The sequence below is a fragment of the Mesoplodon bidens genome, assembly GCF_964165515.1.
Source record: "Mesoplodon bidens genome assembly, chromosome: 3".
In the NCBI taxonomy this organism is placed as follows: domain Eukaryota; kingdom Metazoa; phylum Chordata; class Mammalia; order Artiodactyla; family Ziphiidae; genus Mesoplodon; species Mesoplodon bidens.
Window position 1 is genome coordinate 104,926,873 of NC_138178.1, and position 22,299 is coordinate 104,949,171.

General features: G+C 45.5%; 3 protein-coding genes across 5 annotated transcripts; 1 reads left to right on the forward strand and 2 right to left on the reverse strand.

Annotated features, from left to right (window-relative positions):
• Nucleotides 1-127: 127 nt before the first annotated feature.
• NEDD8 (NEDD8 ubiquitin like modifier) lies at nucleotides 128-10,405 on the reverse strand. The gene is made up of 4 exons (XM_081230237.1): nucleotides 10,278-10,405; nucleotides 1,321-1,368; nucleotides 1,070-1,152; nucleotides 128-493 (listed from the first exon to the last, which is right to left on the reverse strand). The coding sequence occupies exons 1-4, from the start codon at nucleotides 10,293-10,295 to the stop codon at nucleotides 397-399; spliced, it is 246 nt and encodes an 81-aa protein (XP_081086363.1). The 5' UTR covers nucleotides 10,296-10,405; the 3' UTR covers nucleotides 128-396.
• Nucleotides 10,406-10,557: 152 nt separating this feature from the next.
• GMPR2 (guanosine monophosphate reductase 2) lies at nucleotides 10,558-18,811 on the forward strand. 2 transcript variants are annotated; one of them, XM_081226886.1, is made up of 11 exons: nucleotides 10,558-10,894; nucleotides 11,274-11,394; nucleotides 11,536-11,655; nucleotides 13,976-14,059; nucleotides 14,210-14,383; nucleotides 15,205-15,286; nucleotides 15,378-15,484; nucleotides 15,670-15,712; nucleotides 16,382-16,541; nucleotides 16,717-16,876; nucleotides 18,699-18,811. In XM_081226886.1, exons 2-11 carry the CDS (start codon nucleotides 11,308-11,310, stop codon nucleotides 18,702-18,704), a joined length of 1,023 nt encoding a protein of 340 aa, XP_081083012.1. In that variant the 5' UTR covers nucleotides 10,558-10,894; nucleotides 11,274-11,307; the 3' UTR covers nucleotides 18,705-18,811. The 2 variants fall into 2 exon arrangements, with proteins under 2 accessions (XP_081083012.1, XP_081083011.1); XM_081226885.1 differs by lacking the exon at nucleotides 18,699-18,811 and having other exon boundaries at nucleotides 10,560-10,894; nucleotides 16,717-17,350.
• Nucleotides 17,759-20,555, reverse strand: TINF2 (TERF1 interacting nuclear factor 2). 2 transcript variants are annotated; one of them, XM_081226884.1, is made up of 9 exons: nucleotides 20,018-20,555; nucleotides 19,771-19,875; nucleotides 19,549-19,650; nucleotides 19,371-19,469; nucleotides 19,161-19,257; nucleotides 18,539-18,998; nucleotides 18,386-18,453; nucleotides 18,184-18,278; nucleotides 17,759-18,048 (listed from the first exon to the last, which is right to left on the reverse strand). In XM_081226884.1, exons 1-9 carry the CDS (start codon nucleotides 20,207-20,209, stop codon nucleotides 17,944-17,946), a joined length of 1,323 nt encoding a protein of 440 aa, XP_081083010.1. In that variant the 5' UTR covers nucleotides 20,210-20,555; the 3' UTR covers nucleotides 17,759-17,943. The 2 variants fall into 2 exon arrangements, with proteins under 2 accessions (XP_081083010.1, XP_081083009.1); XM_081226883.1 differs by having other exon boundaries at nucleotides 19,362-19,469; nucleotides 20,018-20,554.
• Nucleotides 20,556-22,299: the final 1,744 nt, after the last annotated feature.

The window sequence follows — 22,299 nt, forward strand, 5'->3', positions numbered from 1 at the left end:
GTCTGAGAACCCCTCTAAGGGCACATTCTCTTACACTGTCCTACTCCTTCAGCCTGGTGTAACTGAGTGTGCATTGGCCCATTTTGATTTCAGTCACGTTTGTGCAATAGAAGAAAGATTCCAGGAGGCCAGGAAATATTTTATTGACAACCAGGGACATAGCCATTAACAGAGGGAAGCACACAGGACTGCAAACTAAAACCCAATAGCCAGCAAGGGCCCTTTGGGCCAGGAACACTGCATCCTGGGGTCCTCACAGTCTCCCACCAACAGACACACAAGACTGGGCATCCAGGAGAGGGGGCAGTGGCTCTGGTGTCCCACAGTGTGAGAGTATACATGATTCCTCATAATGAGCGACAGGGCAAGGAGGTGAAATGGAGGGGGGGGGGTCCATCACTGCCTAAGACCACCTCCTCCTCTCAGAGCCAATACCAGGTGGAGGACTGAACCACCTAGTATCTTGTAATCAGCTGCTGTCTTCTCATCATTCCTGCAAGAAGAGGCAAAAAAAAAAAAAGAAAAAAGGTATTAGAAATACCATCTAGAGCAAGGTTCTTAACCTGGGTTTCATGGATCTGTCTGGGGATCTATGAATGCAGATGAGAAAAAAATTACATCTTTATATTTTTACTAACCCCTAACTGAAATCTGACATTCCTTTCAGTTTTGAACACAGGCAAAAAACCCACAGGGGTATTATTAGCAATATGGGTAACCTGTTAACAACAAAAATTAGATAGTTTCCTATAACTGTTTGTAGGTATCTTGAAAATCTTTTAAAATTACAGTAGTTATTATATCCATCATTAGATCTTAATGAAGTACATATATCACAAACTTGCTTTTTTAGTAGTGTGATAAGTGTATTTTGATCCCATTAGTTTCTTTTGTAATTCCATGCATTTTATGTCTGCAAAAATCTAATTCTGAGAAGGGGTTCATAGCCTTCATCAAATTGCCAAAGGGTCTGAGACAACAAAAAAGAGGCAGACCTGCTCCACCTCCAGTACTTGCATCTTCATCTTCACATAAGATGGCCACGCCCTCATTCCCATTCCAAACTTACATCTGTTTACCACTGTAGATGAGCCGCTGCTGCTGTGGGGGGATTCCTTCTTTCTCCTCCACACGCTCCTTGATTCGCTCCACCTTTAGGGGTACAAGTAGTCAGGGGTTGCTCAGGGGGAAGGACCGTGGAACGGGAAAGAACAAGAGCTATGCAGAGAGTATGAGAGTGGAAGGACTTAGTTCATCAGCATACCCAAGCAAGTGTACATGTAGGGAGATAGGCATGGAGAGGTATTGGGCGTACATTACCTTGTCTGTGGGTTCAATGTCAATCTCAATCTCCTTTCCGGTCAGCGTCTGAAACAGGCAAGGGTTTCATGAATCCTATAGCCCAATATACAATTTGTCTCCTAGGTAAAACATCCTGGCCTAGTCTTGGGGGATCTACTACCTTCTGAGGAATGCACATTCTCAAAGCTGATTTGAAGTGTCAGAAACTTTGACCACACCCAATTTCAGACATTTTTAGGCTGTGAACAACTTTGATAGGGGAAGATTCTGTAAACCATTTGACCCTTTTAATCTCACAGGTCATCTCACCTCCCATTCCGCTAGAATCCAAGAGAATACCATAACTCCTTTCGATAAGACAGCAATGAGAATTGTCCTAAGGAAAGTATTCCTTTGAGAAGGACCTTGTCTTATGTACCAATGCTAGAAATTAACATTCATATAACTCAAAGAATTCTCAAGGACACTGGAGATCACCTCTGACCAACTTTTTTTTTTTTAATACTTATTTATTTATTTATTTGGTTGCGCCGGGTCTTAGTTGTGGCAGGAGGGCTCCTTAGTTGTGGCTCGAGGGCTCCTTAGTTGTGGCATGCAAACCCTTAGTTGCAGCATGCACGTGGGATCTAGTTCCCTGACCAGGGATTGAACCCAGGTCCCCTGCATTGGGAGCGCAGAGTCTTAACCACTGCACCACCAGGGAAATCCCTGACCAACTTTTTAAGTAATACTAGAATTCAACATTCTATTCTCCCATATCTTCTCCAGACTTCCACCTAAATCCTAAATTGCAGCTCTGGTCTTCTTGACTTCTTCTATAGGCAAAGGGCTGCTGATATCCAAACACAATAATTATACTCATTGTACACTTATAAATGTGCTTCACCCAATCTAATCTCCCATCTATCCTTGCTCTTCAAACTCCATCTGCACCAGTCTACAGTAATCCATAATTTAGGGGCATTTTCCTTGCTTCTACTGTTTTTCTTGTTGCCATGCCCTCTTCCGCTCTTTTGCAAACCTTCAAGGGACACTTTAAGATTGATGACTTGTCCCCAGTATACTTTAAGAGACATTACAGCTAGTTGTTTAAGTGTCAAACTCTGCAATTTATACTCCAGCTCCCTAAAGGACAGAGACTGTTCAATCTTCCTAATTTAAGCACAAAGCACAGTGTTTGACATAGAAGCAGTCAATAAATATTGGTGGAACAGCTAAATACACTGATGATCGTTATGATCACAGCCAACATTTACCGAACACTTTCCAAGAGTTAGAAACTACGCTGAGTGTCTTACATGCATCAATACATTTAATCCTTGCAAGTACTTATGAGATATGTACTATTACTATCACCATTTATAGTTGAGGAAAATGGGGTTTGGACAGGTTAAAAAGCATGCCTATGAAGTCAAAAGGAGAGTATGAATCCAAACACAAACTCTCTGGCCCCAGAACCTGAGCTTTCAGCTCTGTACTCAGTACTGCCCAAGTCTGGCTGATCTAGTATTGAGAACCAACGTACACTCCTGTGGTGGACTCACAAAATAATATATGGTTCCTACTTATGGTATTCACAAAGACCAGCATGAAGAAAGTACTTAGGATCTAATTTCTCAACCATGAGAATGGTTCACTACTAAGGATATTTCAAAAAATGCAGGAGTAACTCCTTTGGATTGACCTGTTTGGATGCAAAAGAATAAATTACAACAGTAATTTTCAAGTTTCCACCCCAACTCAAGCTGGTCTGTTTGAAAATTTTCAATAGTCTATGGTAAAATGAGAAAAATAATGACAACAATGAGATTTTCATGAAACTAAATGTTTTCAGGTGTTAAAATGTCCTTTTATGAATGACAGTGACAATATATGGTATTTTTTTAGGCTCCTTCCTGACAAAATGAAAAGTATGCAATTCCATGTTGTCCACAAATTATCTCAATTTATTGATCATAATACTCTAAATGCAAAGACTCTTTAACCAGACAATTCTATTTCTAGATAACTAACCTAAAGGAAAAACTTGAAATTTGAGTACGTATTCAAAGAGGAACATGTGAGGTTTACTGCAACACCTTTCATAAAAGCAAAACACAAGAAACAGCCTAATGCCTATTAATAGGAAAACTATTAAACTATGGTACACCCATAGCATGATATATTTATTATGCAACAGTTTGTACACTAACATGGAAAGATCTAGAGAATGTATGATTATGTATCATTTTCTACATGTAAATATATACATACATACATGCATAGAAGAAAGGAGTAAAAGTATACCTATCTCCTAAAATTATGATTATCCTTGAGAAGGGGAGTAGGATTGGGGAGACCAAAGCTAACTCTCCCTTTATCTGTACTATCTAATAAAATATCTAATAAAAATATATTCCTTTATCATATGAATATTAATAAATATTCATTCTGATTTAATAATAACAATTTTTAAAGAGTACAAAAGACTCTAACAGAGAGCCTAGAACTGCCCTCCCAAGAGTCAGATGCTTGGGCTTTATGACATTTGAGAAAAATTATTGGTTTATAAAATCTAAAACTCTAGCACTGGTCCTTTGTTTCTGAGATCGACTATAGAAGTCTATGAATGTATTCAGAGAGCAATCTGGCATATGGTGTCCCAGCAATAACACTTCTGGGAAAATAATCCTCTGTCCAAAAATATACCTATGACAATGAATTGCAACTTTTTGAAACTGAAAAACTAGAAACACAATCTAAATATCACACAATTGAGGGTTAAATAAATTATGGTACAAACACGGGGAAAATCACACAATTCTCAAACAATGTTTAGACTCACAGTATAATTCTTATTTTGTAACTAAATAAATAAACACACACACACATGTACTTATATGCTTTCAAAAAAGTTTGGAAGGATGTAGACAACAGCGCTTTTATCTTGAGTTGTGAGATTATGGGTGATTTAAATTATTTTCTTTGTGCTTTTTTGTACTTTCCATTTTTTAATACCATGAATACATTGGGATGAGAAAAAAATTTTAAAACAATGTCCTGATGAGAATATAAGGAAACCATTCTGTAAAGCAGCACTGTCCACTAGAAATAGAAACTTAGTGAAAGCCACGTATACAATATTAAATATTCCAGTAGCCACACTTTTAAAAGGTGAAATTAATTTTAATATTCTGAAACCCAATATATTCAAATTATTAATATATTTTACATTCTTTTTTTTCTAACCAAATCTTCAAAATTCTGTGTGCATTTCACACTGACAGCACACCTCAATTCAGATGGTAAGTTATCATCTGAAATACTTGATCTGTATTTAAATTTCACAAGTTACAGTTGAAAAAGTACGTTTATATTCCCAACTTGTTCCAAACAAGTTAAAAGGTTTTCCAACTACTGAATAAAGTTTCAGTTCTTATATTAACTTAAGTAAAATTAAATACAAATAAAATAATTGAATTGCTCAGTCTCACTAGCCACATTTCCAGTGGTCAATAGTGCACGTGGGCTAATGGCCACTGTACTGGACACTGCTCAAGCATCTCAGCTAATGTAGGAAGCAACAGTAAAATCAGAATATCCCCATTTTGTAACCTCCAATGAAATAATGGATTTAGGCAATGACTAACATCGCAGAAAGCAAAACAACCTGACAGAAATATATGTCACAATACCACCTATGAATTATTCTCACACATGAACAGACAAAAAGGACTAATCAAGCCTCTACATCTTATTACCAATTGACAGGAAATACAGAGGAAAGAAGAATATATTAAAAGACAGCATGGGGATGTAATCAGCAAAATCCAAACTATAGGAAACTCTATGGGACCAACCACCTAGATTATTCAACAAGAAAAAAATGGGGGAAATGGGGAATTACAGGTTTAAAGAGGCCTAAAATACTTATCAACCAACTACAATGTATGAATCTTAGTTGGATCCAGATTCAAACAAATTGTAAAAAACAAATGAGACAATGATACTGTGAAATCACTGTTGATTTTTTAGATGTAATAATTATGGTTATGTTAGTAAAAAAAGTTCTCTTTTACAGATAAATACCGAAATATACACAAATAATATACGCTACGCTATCTGGGACTTGCTCCTTAAAACATAAGGTAAGGAAAGTTGGTGAGTATAAATAAGATTGGCCATGAGATAATCGTTTTTGAAGCTTCATATAGGGTGCATTATTCCTTCTCTCTGCTGTTGTATATGTTTGAAATTGTCATAATTAAAATCATTTAAAACTGAACAATTTTAAAAGATATTCTTGATTTCAATTTTAAAAGATATTTTATTTTATTTTATTTTTTGTGGTACGTGGGCCTTTCACTGTTGTGGCCTCTCCCGTTGTGGAGCACAGGCTTCGGACACACAGGCTCAGCGACCATGGCTCACAGGCCCAGCCGCTCCGCAGCATGTGGGATCCTCACAGATCGGGGCACGAACCCATGTCCCCTGCATCGGCAGGCAGACTCTCAACCACTGCGCCACCAGGGAAGCCCTAAAAGATATTTTAAAAGACCATGTCATACTGGATTTCTTCCCTCAAATCTGGTCACTGTGACCTGGGAATACATTCAATGCTATTCAACTAGTCTATGATGAACCTAAGCCTGACATTCTGCTATAAGCACTGTAGGGGATATAAAAGAAAGTAAGTGACCCAGCCCTTGCCAACAATCTCTTTCAAGTGAAGATTTACAACCAAGAGACACTGAGACATACAATTAACAGAACAAACCAATATACAAGAAATGCCATACTGAATGTTATCGTCCAAAATACAAGGGGCAGTGACAAAGTGCTGTGGTGAGGGAAAATCAACAATGATTAATTTAAACCTGACTGAGATAACATTTCACACCCACTAAAATAGCTATAATAAAGATGGGTGCAGAGCAGCTGGAATGCTCACTCATTGCAGGTAGGGATGTAAAATGGTGCCATACTTTGGAGATCTGTTTGGCAGCATCTTTTTTTTTTTTTTTCTTCAGTACGCGGGCCTCTCACTGCTGCGGCCTCTCCCGCTGCAGAGCACAGGCTCCGGACGCGCAGGCTCAGCGGCCATGGCTCAAGGGCCCAGCCGCTCCGCGGCAAGTGGGATCCTCCCGGACCGGGGCACGAACCCGCGTCCCCTGCATCGGCAGGCGGACTCTCAACCACTGCGCCACCAGGGAAGCCCTTGGCAGCATCTTTTAAAGTTATACATGACCCAGTAATTCCATTCCTAGGTATTTATCCAAAGGACATGAAAACATAAGTCCACAAAAAGACAATGTTCATATCATCATTTCTGGCTATTAGAAGCCTTCTTCATAATAGCCAGAAACTGGAAATAACCCAAACGTCCATCAACAGGAGAATGGATAAACAAATTGTGATATAGTCATCTAATGTAGTATTGCTAAGTAATGAGAAGGAGCTACAGACACAATAGACACATGCTGAGTGAAAGAAGCCAAACACAAAAATTATATATTCTATAATTCCATTATATGAAATTCTAAAACAAGCAAAACTAACCTATGGAACTTTCAGAGGGCAGGGGTGAAAATGTTCTAGATCTGTGGCTACATGGGGGTATACTGTTGTTAAAAACTCCTTGAACTTAACCCTTAAGAGTCTTGTGTTTTATTTTATGTTTAAAGGAGCACGAATGAGAAAACTGGGGCTTAGATAGTAAAGACAGGTGCCCAAAGTAATTTGCTAAGAGGAATCAATGCAGGATCTGAGGTTAGGGAATAATATGATGAAAAAGAAGGTTAAAGAAGACCTGTACACTATGATTTTGTACACCATATTTTGGTAGAGATGCTAAACTTTATTATTATTTTTAAAAAATACATATACTGGGCTTCCCTGGTGGCGCAGTTGTTGAGAGTCCACCTGCCGATGCAGGGGACATGGGTTCGGGCCCCGGTCCGGGAAGATCCCACATGCCGCGGAGCAGCTGGGCCCGTGAGCCATGGCCGCTGAGCCTGCGCGTCCGGAGCCTGTGCTCCACAACGGGAGAGGCCACGGCAGTGAGAGGCCCGCATACCGCAAAATAAAAATAAATAAATAAAAATATATACACTTTATTTTTTTTTAAGAATTTTTTGATGTGGACCATTTTTTAAAGTCTTTATTCAATTTGTTACAATATTGTTTCTGTTTTATGTTTTGGGATCGAACCCACAACCCCTACACTGGAAGATGAAGTCTTAACCATTGGACCACCAGGGAAGTCCCTAGACTCTAAACTTTAGAGGGGAATGGCAGTAGGAAAATCTTGGAGGTATCCCAACAAGAGGTATTTCTCTGGAGGTATCACAGAGAAATAAAGATATAAGTTAATGAGACCCCAGACGAGAACAAGGGTAATGGGAATGGAAAGAAAATCAACAGAAAGATGTATCAAAAGAAAAATTAGGTTCTATAAGAGAACAATGATTTTAAAGAACTGGGTTCCAGGTAACTGGTAGATTGATGGGATCAATATATGAGATGAGTATTGGGAAGATGGCTTAAGACAGAAGATGATGTATTTAATTTTAGAAACACAGAGATGAGGTATCAAGAGAAGTTTTCAATCACGAGTGTGCCAACTAAAGGATGTCACTTGCCTCCTGGTTCTACAAGAATTAAGTCATTAGCCACTGCAGTCGCTGACCTTCAACCCAGCCTGAAAAGAGTTCAAGGTGGAGGCCAGCAATGAGGCACATCAGGAATGTGCTCTGGGAAACTTAATAGAACAGGCCTTTAGATAGTTAGATATTTTCAGGAGAAAATTCTATGAACCCCAATTCTTGCATCTTCCCATACTTAGAAAAGCACTAAAACCATTACCTAAGATATCAGTTCCTCCTGACTAGCAGCAACCTTCACCGGAGATGTGTGCTTGATTACCCTTTGCCAAAATCACATACATGCTGACCTCCCCCACTTTCCTTTGGAGCAGTTCCTCAGTGCTATCTAAGAGGCTGTCTCCTGGGCTAAGGTCCTCAGTAAGTCCCCAAATAAAACTGAACTCACAGCTCTCATGTTGTGTGTTTTTCCTTCAGTCGACAAGGGATTCAGTTGTAAAAGATTGCAAAAAGAGATATGGAATAAGTTACCTACGTGGAGAACGACAGTGGAAGAATGAATAATTCACAAAGGAACCCTGCTAAAAACCCTATCATCTGTATAGTAGTTCACAGCTAACTAACTGCTTTATTTATTTAACATACAAAAATGTATTTAACATACAAAAAAGAAAGAGAAAGATGGACAGAGAAACCTATTTGAAGGTGGAAAGGAAAGTGTTTTGGGAAAGGAGCCTGACAGTTTTAGAGAAGTACTAAATAAAAATGGATTCAAAGAAAGTAGAACCTTGCATACTCCTCAGACAAGCAGAAAGGCAGGATGTTAGAAATGCAGAATCTCGGGTTCCATCCCAGACCACTGAATTAGAATCAGCATTTTAACAAGATCCCCAGGTGATTCTTACACATTTTTAAGTTGAGAAGCCCATCTAGAATACAGTATTTTCTTAAACTGCAGGTCTCAACCCATCAGTGGATTATGAAATCAACTTGGAATAGAATTCAAAATACCACAGCATATCACACACGGTTATTTTGTGTTTGTATGGGACCATGAGATAAAATTTTTTTGTGTAGGTTGAGATTTAAAAAAAGGTTTACAAAACATTGAACAAAAGTATAGTAATAACCTCTTCTTTGGACTAAGGGAGGACTAAGAGAAACTGAGGATCCGTATGTATTGAAATGACATAAGCGTTCACTTGCTAATGTTTCTCAAGACTTTTTGGACAGTGACCCACACTAAGAAATACATATGAACTAATATCACATCCATGCATGTAATATACATACAAAATAAAAACCAAAATTTCACAAACAATCCTCTTACCCAGAAGTATACCCTGATATTTCTATTTTTTTCTTTTTCTTGTTGCTTGTGACCCACGGACTTATTAAACTGATTTTACCACTAGTGACTATTTTATAGGTCATTACTCAAAATTTGAAAAACAATGACCTTCAACATGCTGCTTGGCCTCAATCCTTAGCTAAGATGGTGGTTCAGAAGGACTGAAGAGGTTAATGGCTGTTATGCATGATAAATACACCAAGGAGCTGATGAAATAACGACAGACTTCTTTAGCAGCTAAAAAAAAAAAAAGCTAAATTAACGTTGCACTGCATCAATCGCTAGTTTTTGTCCCTCCCTCTTAAGGCACAAAGTAGGAAATAGCAGATAGGACTAATGAGGGTTGGAAATTGGTGAAGAACCACGGGAGGCAGGATGGAGATGAAGGAAACACTGCTAGTACCAAGAACTAGGGCACTGATAACTAACCTGCCTCAGTCAAGGAAGTGAGGCTGGTCCAGGATGCTGGCTCAGAAAGGCAGGTGCTAACTGAACACGCTCCCAGCTTTGTTTCCTGAAGGCCGGCTGAGATACTACACCTTGGCGACAACTAGCAAAAGCTCACAGTCTAGTTCCTGGGAGGCCCCGGTTCCCTAGGCTAACGTTTTTGTGCTGTACTCGGAGTAGCCTACGTCAGGGGCTGGGAGAAGCAGGTAACTTGGGCATGAACGATGGAGAACAGAGCTTATTCCAAGAATCCGAGAGAGGGGGGTGGCCAAGATGCTGCTAGGCCTTCTCTATGACCGCGGGGGTTCGAACACAGCGAGACCCCGGACAAAGGCGGCCTCCTTCTGGGTCAAAGAACGGTCCCGGAATGAAAGCAGGCACAGCACAGATCCCGGGGTCGTCTGGCTGGGCCAGCCCCTGCTCTCGAAGCCCTTCTGGGCACCCCCCTACATCCCATCATCCCTCGCGCGGAGCCCCGAGGCTGTCAGCCCCCTCCAGGCTCGGGAAAGGCGTGGTTTTCCTTCCCGGCTTCTCCCTTAAGGCACAGCGGCCAGCCCAGTACCACTGCGTCTTGGCAAGTCTGGAAGTGCTCCCACCTTCACTTTAATTAGCATCTTCTTCCCAGTTTGGGGCTGCACACAAATTGCTGCTTCTACCGCTGCGATCACCGCTGCAGCTCCCCAGCACTCAGCCTGTGGGAGTCACTTCTGCTTCCGGGTCACTGCCTGGCTCCACCCCCCCACCCCCACCCCCGCTCCCACCGCTTCTTTCCACGGGGTTCCGGAAAGGCTCAGGAACGCCTCCGCGTTTCGTTTCTGTGGCGTCGTAAAAAAAAAAAAAAAAAAGAAGGAAAGGAGGCGGCCAGCCTAGTTACAGCAGAGATGACGCCTCTGCAATTCTGAGAGTCCCTAGCGAGCCGGGGCTAGTATAAAGCGGGGGCGGAACGAACTACTCCTCCCATCATGCCAGGGGGCAGCTCCGCGCGTGCCACCCTGGGAGTTATAGTTCCCTGCCCCTCAGATCCAGCGGTATCCTCAGTGTGTGAACTCTCTTACCCAGAAGGCCTCCAGCACCGAAGCTGGAATTCCTCGGTTACTCTTTCTCTCCGGCGGAACCTGTTAGCGCTGCCCACGAGGCTCAGTGGGGCTGTGCGAGGTTAGTGGCTAATCAAGAGGGGCTTCGGTCAACTGCCACCTGGCCACGGCGACAAGAAGTGAGTACCCCTATTCCGGAAGCTGGTTATGGGATCCCACCACTCCTCACTCCCAAATCTGCCTCTTATCCCCAACTGCTCTTTGCAGGGGCGGGAGAAAGAAGAGTAGTGGGGTAAGGAACGCACCATTTAGGATCATTCACGACTCCACCCCAATTCTTCTCCCCAACGAATAGTACCTGGGTTGAAGACACCGAGAGTAAGTGAAACCACACGGGTCTGGGGTGACGGTCTTCAGGGACTACGCATCGATCAATGCCCTGACCTTCCATAATTTAAGCGAGGAGAGAGATGAGCCCTGCCGCCAGCCCTAACAGAACATTAAGTTCTAAGGGAAAATTGGCTCAGCTACCGCCTCCTGACCTTTACTACCTTCCAGCCCTCAGATTCGCTGCTACCCTGAGGTGTCTGCCATGCCTCACATCGACAACGACGTCAAACTGGACTTCAAGGATGTCCTGTTGAGGCCCAAACGCAGTACCCTTAAGTCTCGAAGTGAGGTGAGCCTGCTTCTCTAGTTGCTCTTTCTTGATCCCAAGCTCCTGGAGGGCCAGGACTGGGAAAGATTCCTGGCTTTTGCCCTGCTGCAATACTTGTTTTTTGGATAAATGAAATGCTTAGTTTCCTGTTCATATCTGCAGGTGGATCTCACAAGATCCTTTTCATTTCGGAACTCAAAGCAGATGTACACTGGGATCCCCATCATTGCAGCCAATATGGATACCGTAGGCACTTTTGAGATGGCCAAGGTTCTCTGTAAGGTAGGACTTCCCTCATACCCCTTTCCTCATGGTGTCCAGTTTTGTGGGCTGACTGCAGAGGTATCTGCATCCCCACCCCCATCCCAGGTCAACTCTGGCAGTTAACAGTCTGGCAGTTAACAGGATGCTCAATTTCTGTTTTCTGCAGTAGTACTAAGGCCCCTTTATCTGATAACTTTAAAGGGCCATCTGAGTTAATGAGATTTAAAGCTAAATTTTGCCCCCACTTTAACAGAACTTTCCCTTTTCTCCTGTCCAGCAGTTTATACATCTGCCAGCTTTTCCCACCACCCAGATCACCCTCTCCAAATCAGCTGCATCCCTTTTTTTTAAAGGGATGTGAAATCTCCCTATATATTTTTTTTACATCTTTATTGGAGTATAATTGCTTTACAATGGTGTGTTAGTTTCTGCTTTATAACAAAGTGAATCAGTTATACATATACATATGTTCCCATATCTCTTCCCTCTTGCGTCTCCCTCCCTCCCACCCTCCCTATCCCACCTCTCCAGGCACCTGCATCCCTCTTTACACTATTGTTAGGATACTCAGCATTCACTGTTTTCATCCAGAAACTAGATATAGTTTGAGCATTCAAAAATTCCTAACTAGAAGATCCTAGAGAGAAGAAGTTTATTTTCTTTCCTGCCTGTTTTTTTTGTTTTTAATCTTCCTCTTCTTTCAGTCCTAGGTTCCTGGGTGTTTCTGGGATGTGCCCAAAATGGAATGTGTTTTTCTTATATACAGGTTATTGCTTATTTTCAAAATGGAAGCTGCTGCTCCTTTCAGTAATATTACCTGCCTCTATATTTGTAGCTGAGAAGGTAGATAGTTTGGGCATCCTGAGGACATATGCACTCTTCTGGTTAATCCAGGCAGCCCTGGTTGATGGATTCTGCTGCTGCTTGTGGCTCTGTCAGCCTTAAGGACTTCACCTCCTTTTCTCTATTTTTGATTTGCTGTAAGTCTTTGTGGAATGTCTGCTGTCATTTCTCTGAGGTTCATAGTTACGCAGCTTTAGTACCGTATTACTATTGCCATTTACCAACTGCTTAGGAATCCCACTGTTGCCCGTTGTCCACCTGGCCTGTCCAATAGAGTTAAGGAATGGTGAATCTGACTTCAGTGTTAACAAATGTCCTATAATGTATGGACCTTGCCGGGACTGTCTTGATGCTTTATGTTGAGACTGGCTTTTCATTACTGCTGAGTGTGAAGAAATCAGAGTTTAGAGATACAGCCAAGTCTCAGTAATAATTAAAAGGTTGGATGCAAGCAAGGATCTTTTTCTAGATCTCTAGCTTGGTATGTAATTGGATATGCTCATCATGCCACCCTATACCAGTATATCTCCAAGGTCTGCTGACCTCCTAAAGTGATTTTTTCTATTAGCATGTTGATGGCAGAGTGTTGCTGAGAAAGCACAGTTCAGTACCAGTGTTAGCTGGGTAGTGTTGATGATGATCTCTGAGTATTACAGCATTTGCACTTCCTTACTGCTGGCTGATGCTTGACCCCCTTGGGTCTCTCGTCTGTTGCAAGATTTGTGCTGTCTTATTTGCATGTCTGCACTTTTAAATCACAAACACCAGCATTCACAAGTGTCCTTTGAACGCCTTTCTCAGAGTATTGGGATGTTGTTTGCAATTTGTTGAGCTAGGAAATACAAGTCTGATGAGTCATTATATCCTTGAACTTGGTTGACTGAAATAGACTGAATGAGATAGACTTTTCAGGTTGGTCCATGTCTCAAGAAAATTTGTCCTTTAGCGGAGATGGAGAAAGGGTAGCACCTTATTGACTGTTAACCTTAAGGCCTTAACTCTTGTAATTTTGTGAGCATTTAGGCTCACTGAATTACTGCTGGCAAATGGACCAGAAGATACCGAAAGTAGGTTAGCTCCGTACTGGGTTATCGTAGGAGGAGGGGCTGAGTCCATGCAGGCAGACACTGGCTCCGTCCAGCCTCTTCATGGTTCTTTCTTGTCTACTGCTTGTCCCACTGCACCAACAGCTTGTCCTTGTCACCTTTTAACTCAGAAGCGCTGTACGTGCTGGCTGGTGAAATCCAATCCAGGTGACTTTAGTACTTTGGTGGGAGTGTGGGGCAAGTACTAGCTTATGGGGAAAAGCCCGACTGCATTTGTAGAGAGAATAATGGTGGAACTGAGGTTCGAGCTCAACCGCTGACTCCTTCCAGGTGCTCTTTCCAGACTTCGGTCCTTTTGTCCCTCAGATAGGATAATATAAAGGTCTATTTTTAGAAAAAGAGACTCTTAACGAAGTTCCCTCCTTTTTGATGGCTCTTTCTTCTCCCAGTTCTCCCTCTTCACTGCTGTCCATAAACACTACAGCCTCGAGCAGTGGAAAGAGTTTGCTAGCCAGAATCCTGACTGTCTTGAGGTAACACTGGTCCTCCCCTGATCCATTCCTCAGCCCAGTCTTCCAGGAATCTTTGTTTGGCTTCCTGGGGACCAACCCTTACCTCCCCACCCCTGTTGGCTAACCAACCAGGTCGTTTCTTACATGCTAATGGCCCTGTTTCTCTCACAGCATCTGGCTGCCAGCTCAGGCACAAGCTCTGCTGACTTTGAGCAGCTGGGACAGATCCTGGATGCTATCCCCCAGGTGAAATATATATGCCTGGACGTGGCCAATGGCTACTCTGAACACTTTGTTGAATTTGTAAAGGATGTGCGGAAGCGCTTCCCTGGACACACCATCATGGTATGTCTCTATTACCCTGTAGTGGGTCCATTCCTCTCCTTCCTCCACTCTTTCCCGCCACACCATTTTGTTACACCAGTTCCTTTCTCCTCTGCTGCCTTTCCTAGTCCGCTTAGTCATGTCACTGGGTGACGATCCACGGTTCCATGCTTTAAATGTTTGTGTACTGGCCAGTGCTGTCTTTTCTGAACCTTGATACCTAGTCTTTGTAAATCCAGTGCCCGACATCACTCACTAAACCACAATGGAACATTTCTGCATCGTACATACCTCTGGTACATACACACCTGCCCAAAGGTACGGAGAGATACTGCAGTCATATTGAAGGGGTTGCATGAAATGTTGTTTTATTTTTTTTACAAGCTCAGGGGAGTTAGGACAAGGCCTCACTTTCTTGGCAGCATTGAGGGGTGTCTCTGTTCTGTCCATCAAAAGCAAATACAATTGTGTAGATGGGTATTTAGCCGACATGACCATGTCCTCCCCCTTTCCCTGAAGCCAGAGAGGTTTCATGACATAACAGCTTAAGCAAAGGATGTGTTTGGGTCTTTTGGAGGGGAGGGGGAGATAAATCTACTGTAAATCAGATGTGAGCTTGTTCCAGTTGGACCCCCGCTTTACCCTAGTACAACAGTGACACTGGCCACTCACCCCCTTACCTCAGCTTGGAAAGCAGGGTCCTTTGAAGTGACTGGTCTAAAAGCCCTCAGAGGCCCCAAATAGAGGGAACCGAGGTACTCTTCTTTGTAATAATGCTGGAAGCACGCAATCGGCTCTCTTTCTGACCCTAAGAATGCTCTGTTTTGATGGTTCTGTCCCAGGCAGGGAATGTGGTAACAGGAGAGATGGTGGAAGAGCTGATTCTCTCTGGGGCTGACATCATCAAAGTGGGAATTGGACCAGGTAAGCTGGTTCACTGGGGGCCACTGGCCACCTCTTCAGTGGCAGACACCTGTGGAGAACTTCCCTTTCATCCTTGTCACGTTCTTCTCAGGCTCCGTGTGTACCACCCGGAAGAAGACCGGAGTGGGGTATCCACAGCTGAGCGCAGTGGTGGAGTGTGCAGATGCTGCCCATGGCCTCAAAGGCCACATCATTTCCGTAAGGCCAAGAGCAGGGTAGGGTATGAGGCTGCCAGACATCTGGGTTCTCTGCTAGGTCTGGAGGCTCTGGTAGAGGTGGATCAGGACTCCTGGGTTCCTGTCAGCTTTGAGGTGGGCCACTGGGACCTCCTAGAGGGCTTGGGGCATCCATGCTCTCTCTTCACAGTGCTCCTTACTTTGCAGGATGGAGGCTGCAACTGTCCCGGGGATGTGGCCAAGGCTTTCGGTAAGGAGGGCACAGAAGGAGGATCCTGTAGAAGAGGATGAGTCACCTCTGAGGGTCTAGGATCAGGCTAGGGAAGTCTAAGAAAGCTGTTCAGATTCTTTTATAACATGACTAGTGACCCAGAAGCCTGTGGTATCATCTGGGGCAAACCAGCAGGGGAAATCCTGAGACTCTGATGTGGACTCTCCTAATGTAGGCCAGGGCCATCTGCATCATCCCCTGGACTGCGGGACACTGCAGATGCCGAGCCCCACCCTGGACCCATGCCATCTGGCTCTGGGGAGTGGGGCTACAGATCTGCACTTTCCCAGCTTCCTAGGTGATCCTTGTTCACAGTTTGCTCTTGGGACACTTGAAGTGAGTCTTGTCCGGCTGGGCAGAGCAAAAAGAGGTGACCAGAAGGTGGCGAAAGCAGCAAAAAGGAGAGAGCAGAAGCCAGGCAGGGTATCTCCAGAGGCTCTATTTTAAATTATTGCAAAGTCCACTGAGAAACAGAAGCCAGGGCAGAGTAGGCCTGTGCACTGGGTTGTGGGCCAGCTGGGGAAACAAAACCAGGAGGATGCCAGAATCATTGGCAGGCTTGGGAATTTTGTGTGAGTTGCTTCTGAGGGTGACCATGTTGGCACCTGGGCCAGATTCATCTCTTTCCCCTCCTCTTGGTGCTGGCAGGGGCAGGGGCTGACTTCGTGATGCTGGGCGGCATGCTGGCTGGGCACAGCGAGTCAGGTGGCGAGCTCATCGAGAGGGATGGCAGGAAGTACAAGCTCTTCTATGGCATGAGTTCTGAAATGGCCATGAAGAAGTATGCCGGGGGCGTGGCTGAGTACAGGTAGGTGTGGAGGCCAGAAGCTGAGGGTTCTTGGAAAACGTGACTTCCCAAGTAAGGTGGTGGCAGAACTTGGAAGAAAAGTGATGAGCAGGGACTAAATACTAGAGATTGGGGAAGAGTCATTGGGCTTAAGAAATCCAGACAGAAAAGGTAAGAAAGCTTTTCCTCTTCTAAGGGCCTCAGAGGGAAAGACAGTGGAGGTGCCCTTTAAAGGGGATGTGGAACATACTATCCGAGACATTCTTGGAGGCATCCGCTCCACCTGTACCTACGTGGGAGCAGCTAAGCTGAAGGAGCTGAGCCGGAGAACTACCTTCATCCGTGTCACCCAGCAGGTGAATCCGATCTTCAGTGACAAGAGCTAGACCTGAGCAGTTCTACCCTCCCAGGGCGCCAGCACCCACCACAGGGCTCCTCAGTGGGCCCCTCTCCCATCCCAGCTACTAGGGCTATTACTTGGTCATTTCCTATCCTCTATCTCCTGAGGGCTCCTGCAGTATTCTGTACTTTATCTGCACATGCAAAATGCCCAGGGCGCCCACTGGGGAGGAAGCAAGGAAGGCAGGCTGAGAAATAAAAGTTAAGATAATCAAATAAATGGGAATCTGGGGACCCAGAATCCTGAAGATTATTAAAAGGAAAAGATACTGACTCATACATAAGTGTTTTATATGGCCTTGGTCTGGAAGAGGTGGGCTTTTAGAATCATGTTTTGTTAATCAGATTCATTAAATAGATCTTTGAATATCTACAAAGCTCAGAAGTGTTTATGTATTTTAAATACCTCAATAAAGAGAGGTCCCAATGACTTTGAGATTCTGGGGATTTCTGCACAAGGCTGGCATCTGGGTGCTGCTGCAGGGCAAGTGGAGGAGTTGGCACTGACCCAGTGGAGTCAAGGACAGTGAGTGCCCTTCCCATGAAGCATCTCCATTCTAGTGCCACCACCCCCAGGTAACCTGGCAGCGTGAGAGTTTACAAGTATGTTCTGGCATCAGACCACACACACAGTATTTTCAGAATAGCAAAAGGAAATTTCTCTTCCAGGCTCTCAGCCCTGGTAACCCTTTTGGGCATGTCTGAACAACACTCTCCAAGGGAAGTAAAATGGCAAAGGGATCCCCTTCCAGCCCTGGAGAGGCCGGTTCTGTTTCTAAGGAATGACCTACACTGACCTTATAGAAGCCTTAATTCCCCTCCCTCAAACGAAGACAGTGTTTTAACAAATCCAAAATTTAATTATTAAATATTACAAAGTAACTTCAGCAATATAGTCAGGCAACCCAAGCATGGACTTCCACTTTATTCCCCCTAAACTGCGTGAGAGCTGAGGAGGAAGGAGACAGGCAGAGTGCCGTGGGCATTCCAGTCTCATCACAGCAGTCTAGAACTGTCTGTCTGGTTAGGAAGAGGGACACACACCACTGGAGCCAGAAGTGGGGAGGTATTCACAGAAGGTGGGGATCAGGGTGTCAAACTTTGTCTTCTCATAGTTTTCCAGAGAGTCCTGCGGAGAAGGGAGCAGGGAGATCCTATCATCATTGAAACATGCCCTGTGCCCTCCATATCCTGCATCATATGGCTTTCTGTCTTGTTCTGCCCGCCCATCCCCTTCCCCAGCTTTCCATTCCTTCCTACTCACCCTTCCTTCCCTCTGGCTATTTTCTTCCTCCTCCTCGGAGTCCAAAACCAGGTCCCCTATAGTAATGTCAGAGCTGCACAGAGATGGAGGACGCACTGCAGGGAGGAAACCAGAGTCCAAGTACTCTTCTCAGTGAACACAGGACCTCAAGAGTCCCCAGGAGAGGAGGCTGTCTGATCTGGTCCTGACTCAGGATACCTACCTGACTTCCTGGCCCTAGGAGGCGATAATGACAATCTCAGGGGTTCCATGGGGCAATCCAAGCAGTTCCTAGGGTGGGAGCAAGCAAGACAGGGTGAAAGGAAAGCAGGCAGGGCATGTGCTGCTAGTAGGGAGAAGCAACTGTTCTACTCACTCCTTTTGCTCTGAGGCAGACAAGTCAATTGGGTTCTCCTTCAGAGCCCTTCCTCCCAGGGTCTTGGATGGACTCCTAGACTTGCCAGTTGAGGCTGCTCTGGTGCCCACAGCACCTGCTGGATCTGCTGTGTGTGTCCCATGTTCTTCCCTGTTCCCAGGCTTAGATATGACCTGCGTTGGTGAACCCAGATTCCTGAAGGGGAACAGCATGACTGTGGGGCGCTCCTTATGGCCTCTGCTAGTGGATGCCCACTGGGACTGGATTCTTCGCCGGCCTAGAGGGGCCAGATTGAAATGGTGGCCAGTCAAAGGTTCCGGGTGCTTCCTTGAGGCTGGACCCTGAGGAAGGTGTGGGCCAGGCTGGGCTTTTGGCAGAGGGTCGTGGAGTGCTGGTCTTGGTTGCTGAGGACTCTGCTCCGTGGGCTCTGTCATGTTCATTGAATCAGTAGCAAAGCACTCTGAAAAAGAAATCTCTTTAAAAAGGCAATATAGTAACACACGGACTCAGTCTGGTTTCTTACGCCTCAGGCCCATGTAACCCTTCCAATAGGCTGCCTCAAAAGGTCACAAGCTAAACACTCCACCCCCAAATTCTTAGTTGTCCTAGATGGTCCTGGTACCTGGAAGTGGCCACCCCATGTCCACACCATATTGGCTCAAGACATAAGAAGAAGTGATAGAAACTCCAGGCTGCATCCAACTCAGCACATCCTGAAGCTGTGGGCAGGGAGAGAGGGATGAAGACCACAGGCCTTGATAGAACCCCACCCCCTACCCCCCACCCCAGCATTCTGCCCTTATGTGTTTTGCCCTAGCAAAACCTGCTGTGCCTGCAGTGTAGGCAGTGCTTTTTCCAGCTGATACAGGTATTCAAAAAACAGCTTTTCCATGGCAGCCAGAAAAAGTTCCCCGTACTCTTGTTCAAGTTCCTGCAGGAGGAAAAGAAGCAGGTCAGAAGAGGACTAGAGAGAACAGCTACACCATAGCTTCCAAAGCAGCCAGTCCCACCTGTAGCTTCGAAGCCAAATCAACAGAGGCTTCTGCCAGCTGCTTCACCTGCTGGCAAAAGGTTTCCTGAGCCTCTGAGATCTTCCTCAGATCCTGCTTTGTCTGTTGAGGGTAGGAAAGGCAAACAAGTTAGGGGCACCAGAATCCAGTGACGGGGAGGAGGAGCAACTTTGATGAACCGCGTGTTAACTGGGGGTAGGGCTTGCTCCAGGAACAACTCACGGCTTTGGGGTCCCGCACTGCAGGTCCAGACTCTGGGAAGTGTTGATGCAGGGCATTCAGAACCTGGGCCCAAGGCCGGCCCTGCAGGATCAGCTCCACCACGAGCTGTGAAGGGTGCTGAGCTCAGAATCCCCACGTCTGGGCAAGCTGCCCTTTTCCAACCGGTTCCACCCCCAAGCAGTCGGCCCAGGACAGGTCCTCGCATCCCGTCCCTTTCCCCTCTACCGGGTCCTACTGACTCCAATACCTTGGCCTTTAGGCCCATACACAGGCGTTCATGGTGTCGGTACCGAACCAAGCCGGGGGCAGCAGCGCGCAGGGATCGCAGAAACTCCAATACTCGCGGAAAATGCTCCACGCAGCGTCCGCGCACGACTTGCCAGCAGGCAGCGGCTGCGAAGCGAAGAGCGGCGGGACCGGCCCCCGGGGGCGTGGCCATGGCCGGCGGGCCCCAACCCAGGAGCCGTACCTTTGGGTTCCTACCTCTGGCAAGGCTTCCCGACTCCTCCTAGGGGCGGGGTTTCCGGTGGCCCTCAGAGGCTTGGCTATTTCGGTCTGCGCCGGATAGTTCGCGATCCGAGACTGCGCCCTCCCATGGGCCACCGGAATCCCGGGTTTTTCTCCAACTCGGGCTGGAGCCTGAATGGAGAAGCTGGCCAGCTCCACTGGCAACAGGTCGTTCTGCCTTAAACGCCGCCGCCGTCTCGAACCCAAAGGCTACTTCGATTCCGGCTCCGCGACCAGTTTCCCTTCCCGGGAGAAGGGTGGTAGTGGAGAACCAATGGGCCGTCAGACAGGGGAGACGTCACGGCGCGTCATAAGGCCGCGCCCCGGCAGATCCGGCGGCGCTGCCGGTCCCCGCCCCCGCTGCCCTGCAGGTCCCCGCCCCCGCTGCCCTGCACTTCCGACGGCTGCTGGGCAGCGGGGACCGGGGACCTGCCCCGCCTCCGGCCCTTGCCCGCATCAGGCCCTTGCATTTCTTCGCGGAGCTTGCAGAGAAGTCCCGTCGTTCTTTGAGGTCTTGGCTTTCTAGTCTGTAAAGCGAGGCTTATGCCACTTTCCCTCTCCTACGTCTTCACCCTCTCAAATACGATTCCTTAAATCCCAGCGCCCAAACCAGCGCCTGCAAAGCCTTTCCCGGGCGGCGCGCTGCTTGCAGTAAGAGTTCAACTCTTTTTTTTTTTTTTTTACAGAATGGGAGAGGGCGCCCACCTTTAAAAAATAAAATTCAGGGGCTTCCCTGGTGGCGCAGTGGTTGAGAGTCCGCCTGCCGATGCAGGGGACACGGGTTTGTGCCCCGGTCCGGGAAGATCCCACATGCCGCGGAGCGGCTGGGCCCGTGAGCCATGGCTGCTGAGCCTGCGCGTCCGGAGCCTGTGCTCCCCAACGGGAGAGGCCACAACAGTGAGAGGCCCGCGTACCGCAAAAAAAAATAAAATAAAAAAATAAAATTCAAAGTTTGAAAAGACATCAGATTGTTAATCTGTTTTTTTTCTAGATGGTGAGACTGCAGGAAATTTTTGTGCTTTTCTGTGTTTGATACCTTTTTTTTTTAAATCGTGTAGTTCTAAAATAAATGAAATAGATTTCCTTTTTCGAATTTCTGTTGTGCGCTTACTCCAGTCAGCCCCCTAATACAGTTGACCGTTTTACTTGTCTTTCTCCTTGTCACCCTTCCTGGTGTCTCTCCTTATTTCCATTGCCAGGGACAGAACCTTGGCACACAGTGTATATTTTTTGTTGACTGAATTAATTACCTGCTCTGACTACCTTACAGGGATTTAGTGAAACTACCCTTTGCTTGGGCCATCTCCTTTCTTAGAGATAATGGCTCCTATATCCCTCCCTGTCTCCACTCAAGATCAGTCTTCTGAGGTGAGCCACACATTCGACTGCCCTTGGGACATCTAGCTGGAAGTTACAAAGTACCCAAATCGGACATCTACGAAATTCTAGTTATCTTCCTTTTTACTTTTACCTTAATTTATTCTTTCCTTAAAGTTCTGCCTTTATGTAGATCTGAGCTTCTGACCTATGTCACTTTCCTTCTTTCTGAAGAATTTCTTTTAGCATATCTTGCAAGTCAGGTCTCCTGGCTACAAACTCCCTCAATTTTTGTTTGAGAAAGTATTACTCCTTCACTTTTGAGAGATAATTTTGCTGGATACAAAAGCCTAGGGTGGTGGGCTTTTTTTCCCTCATCACTTTAAACATTTCACTGCACTCTCATCTTGCATGGTTTCTGAAGAGAAGTCCGATGTAATTATTTTTTTTAATATTTATTTATTTATATATTTTTTTGGTTGCTCCAGGTCTTAGTTGCAGCAGGCGGGCTCCTTAGTTGTGGCATGCGAACTCCTAGTTGCAGCATGCATGTGGGATCTAGTTCCCTGACCAGGGATCAAACCTGGGGCCCCCGTGCTGGGAGCATGGAGTCTTATCCACTGCACCACTAGGGAAGTTCCCCCACCGCCCCGAAGTAATTCTTATCCTTGCTCCTCTATAGGTAAGATGTCGCCCCTTCTACCC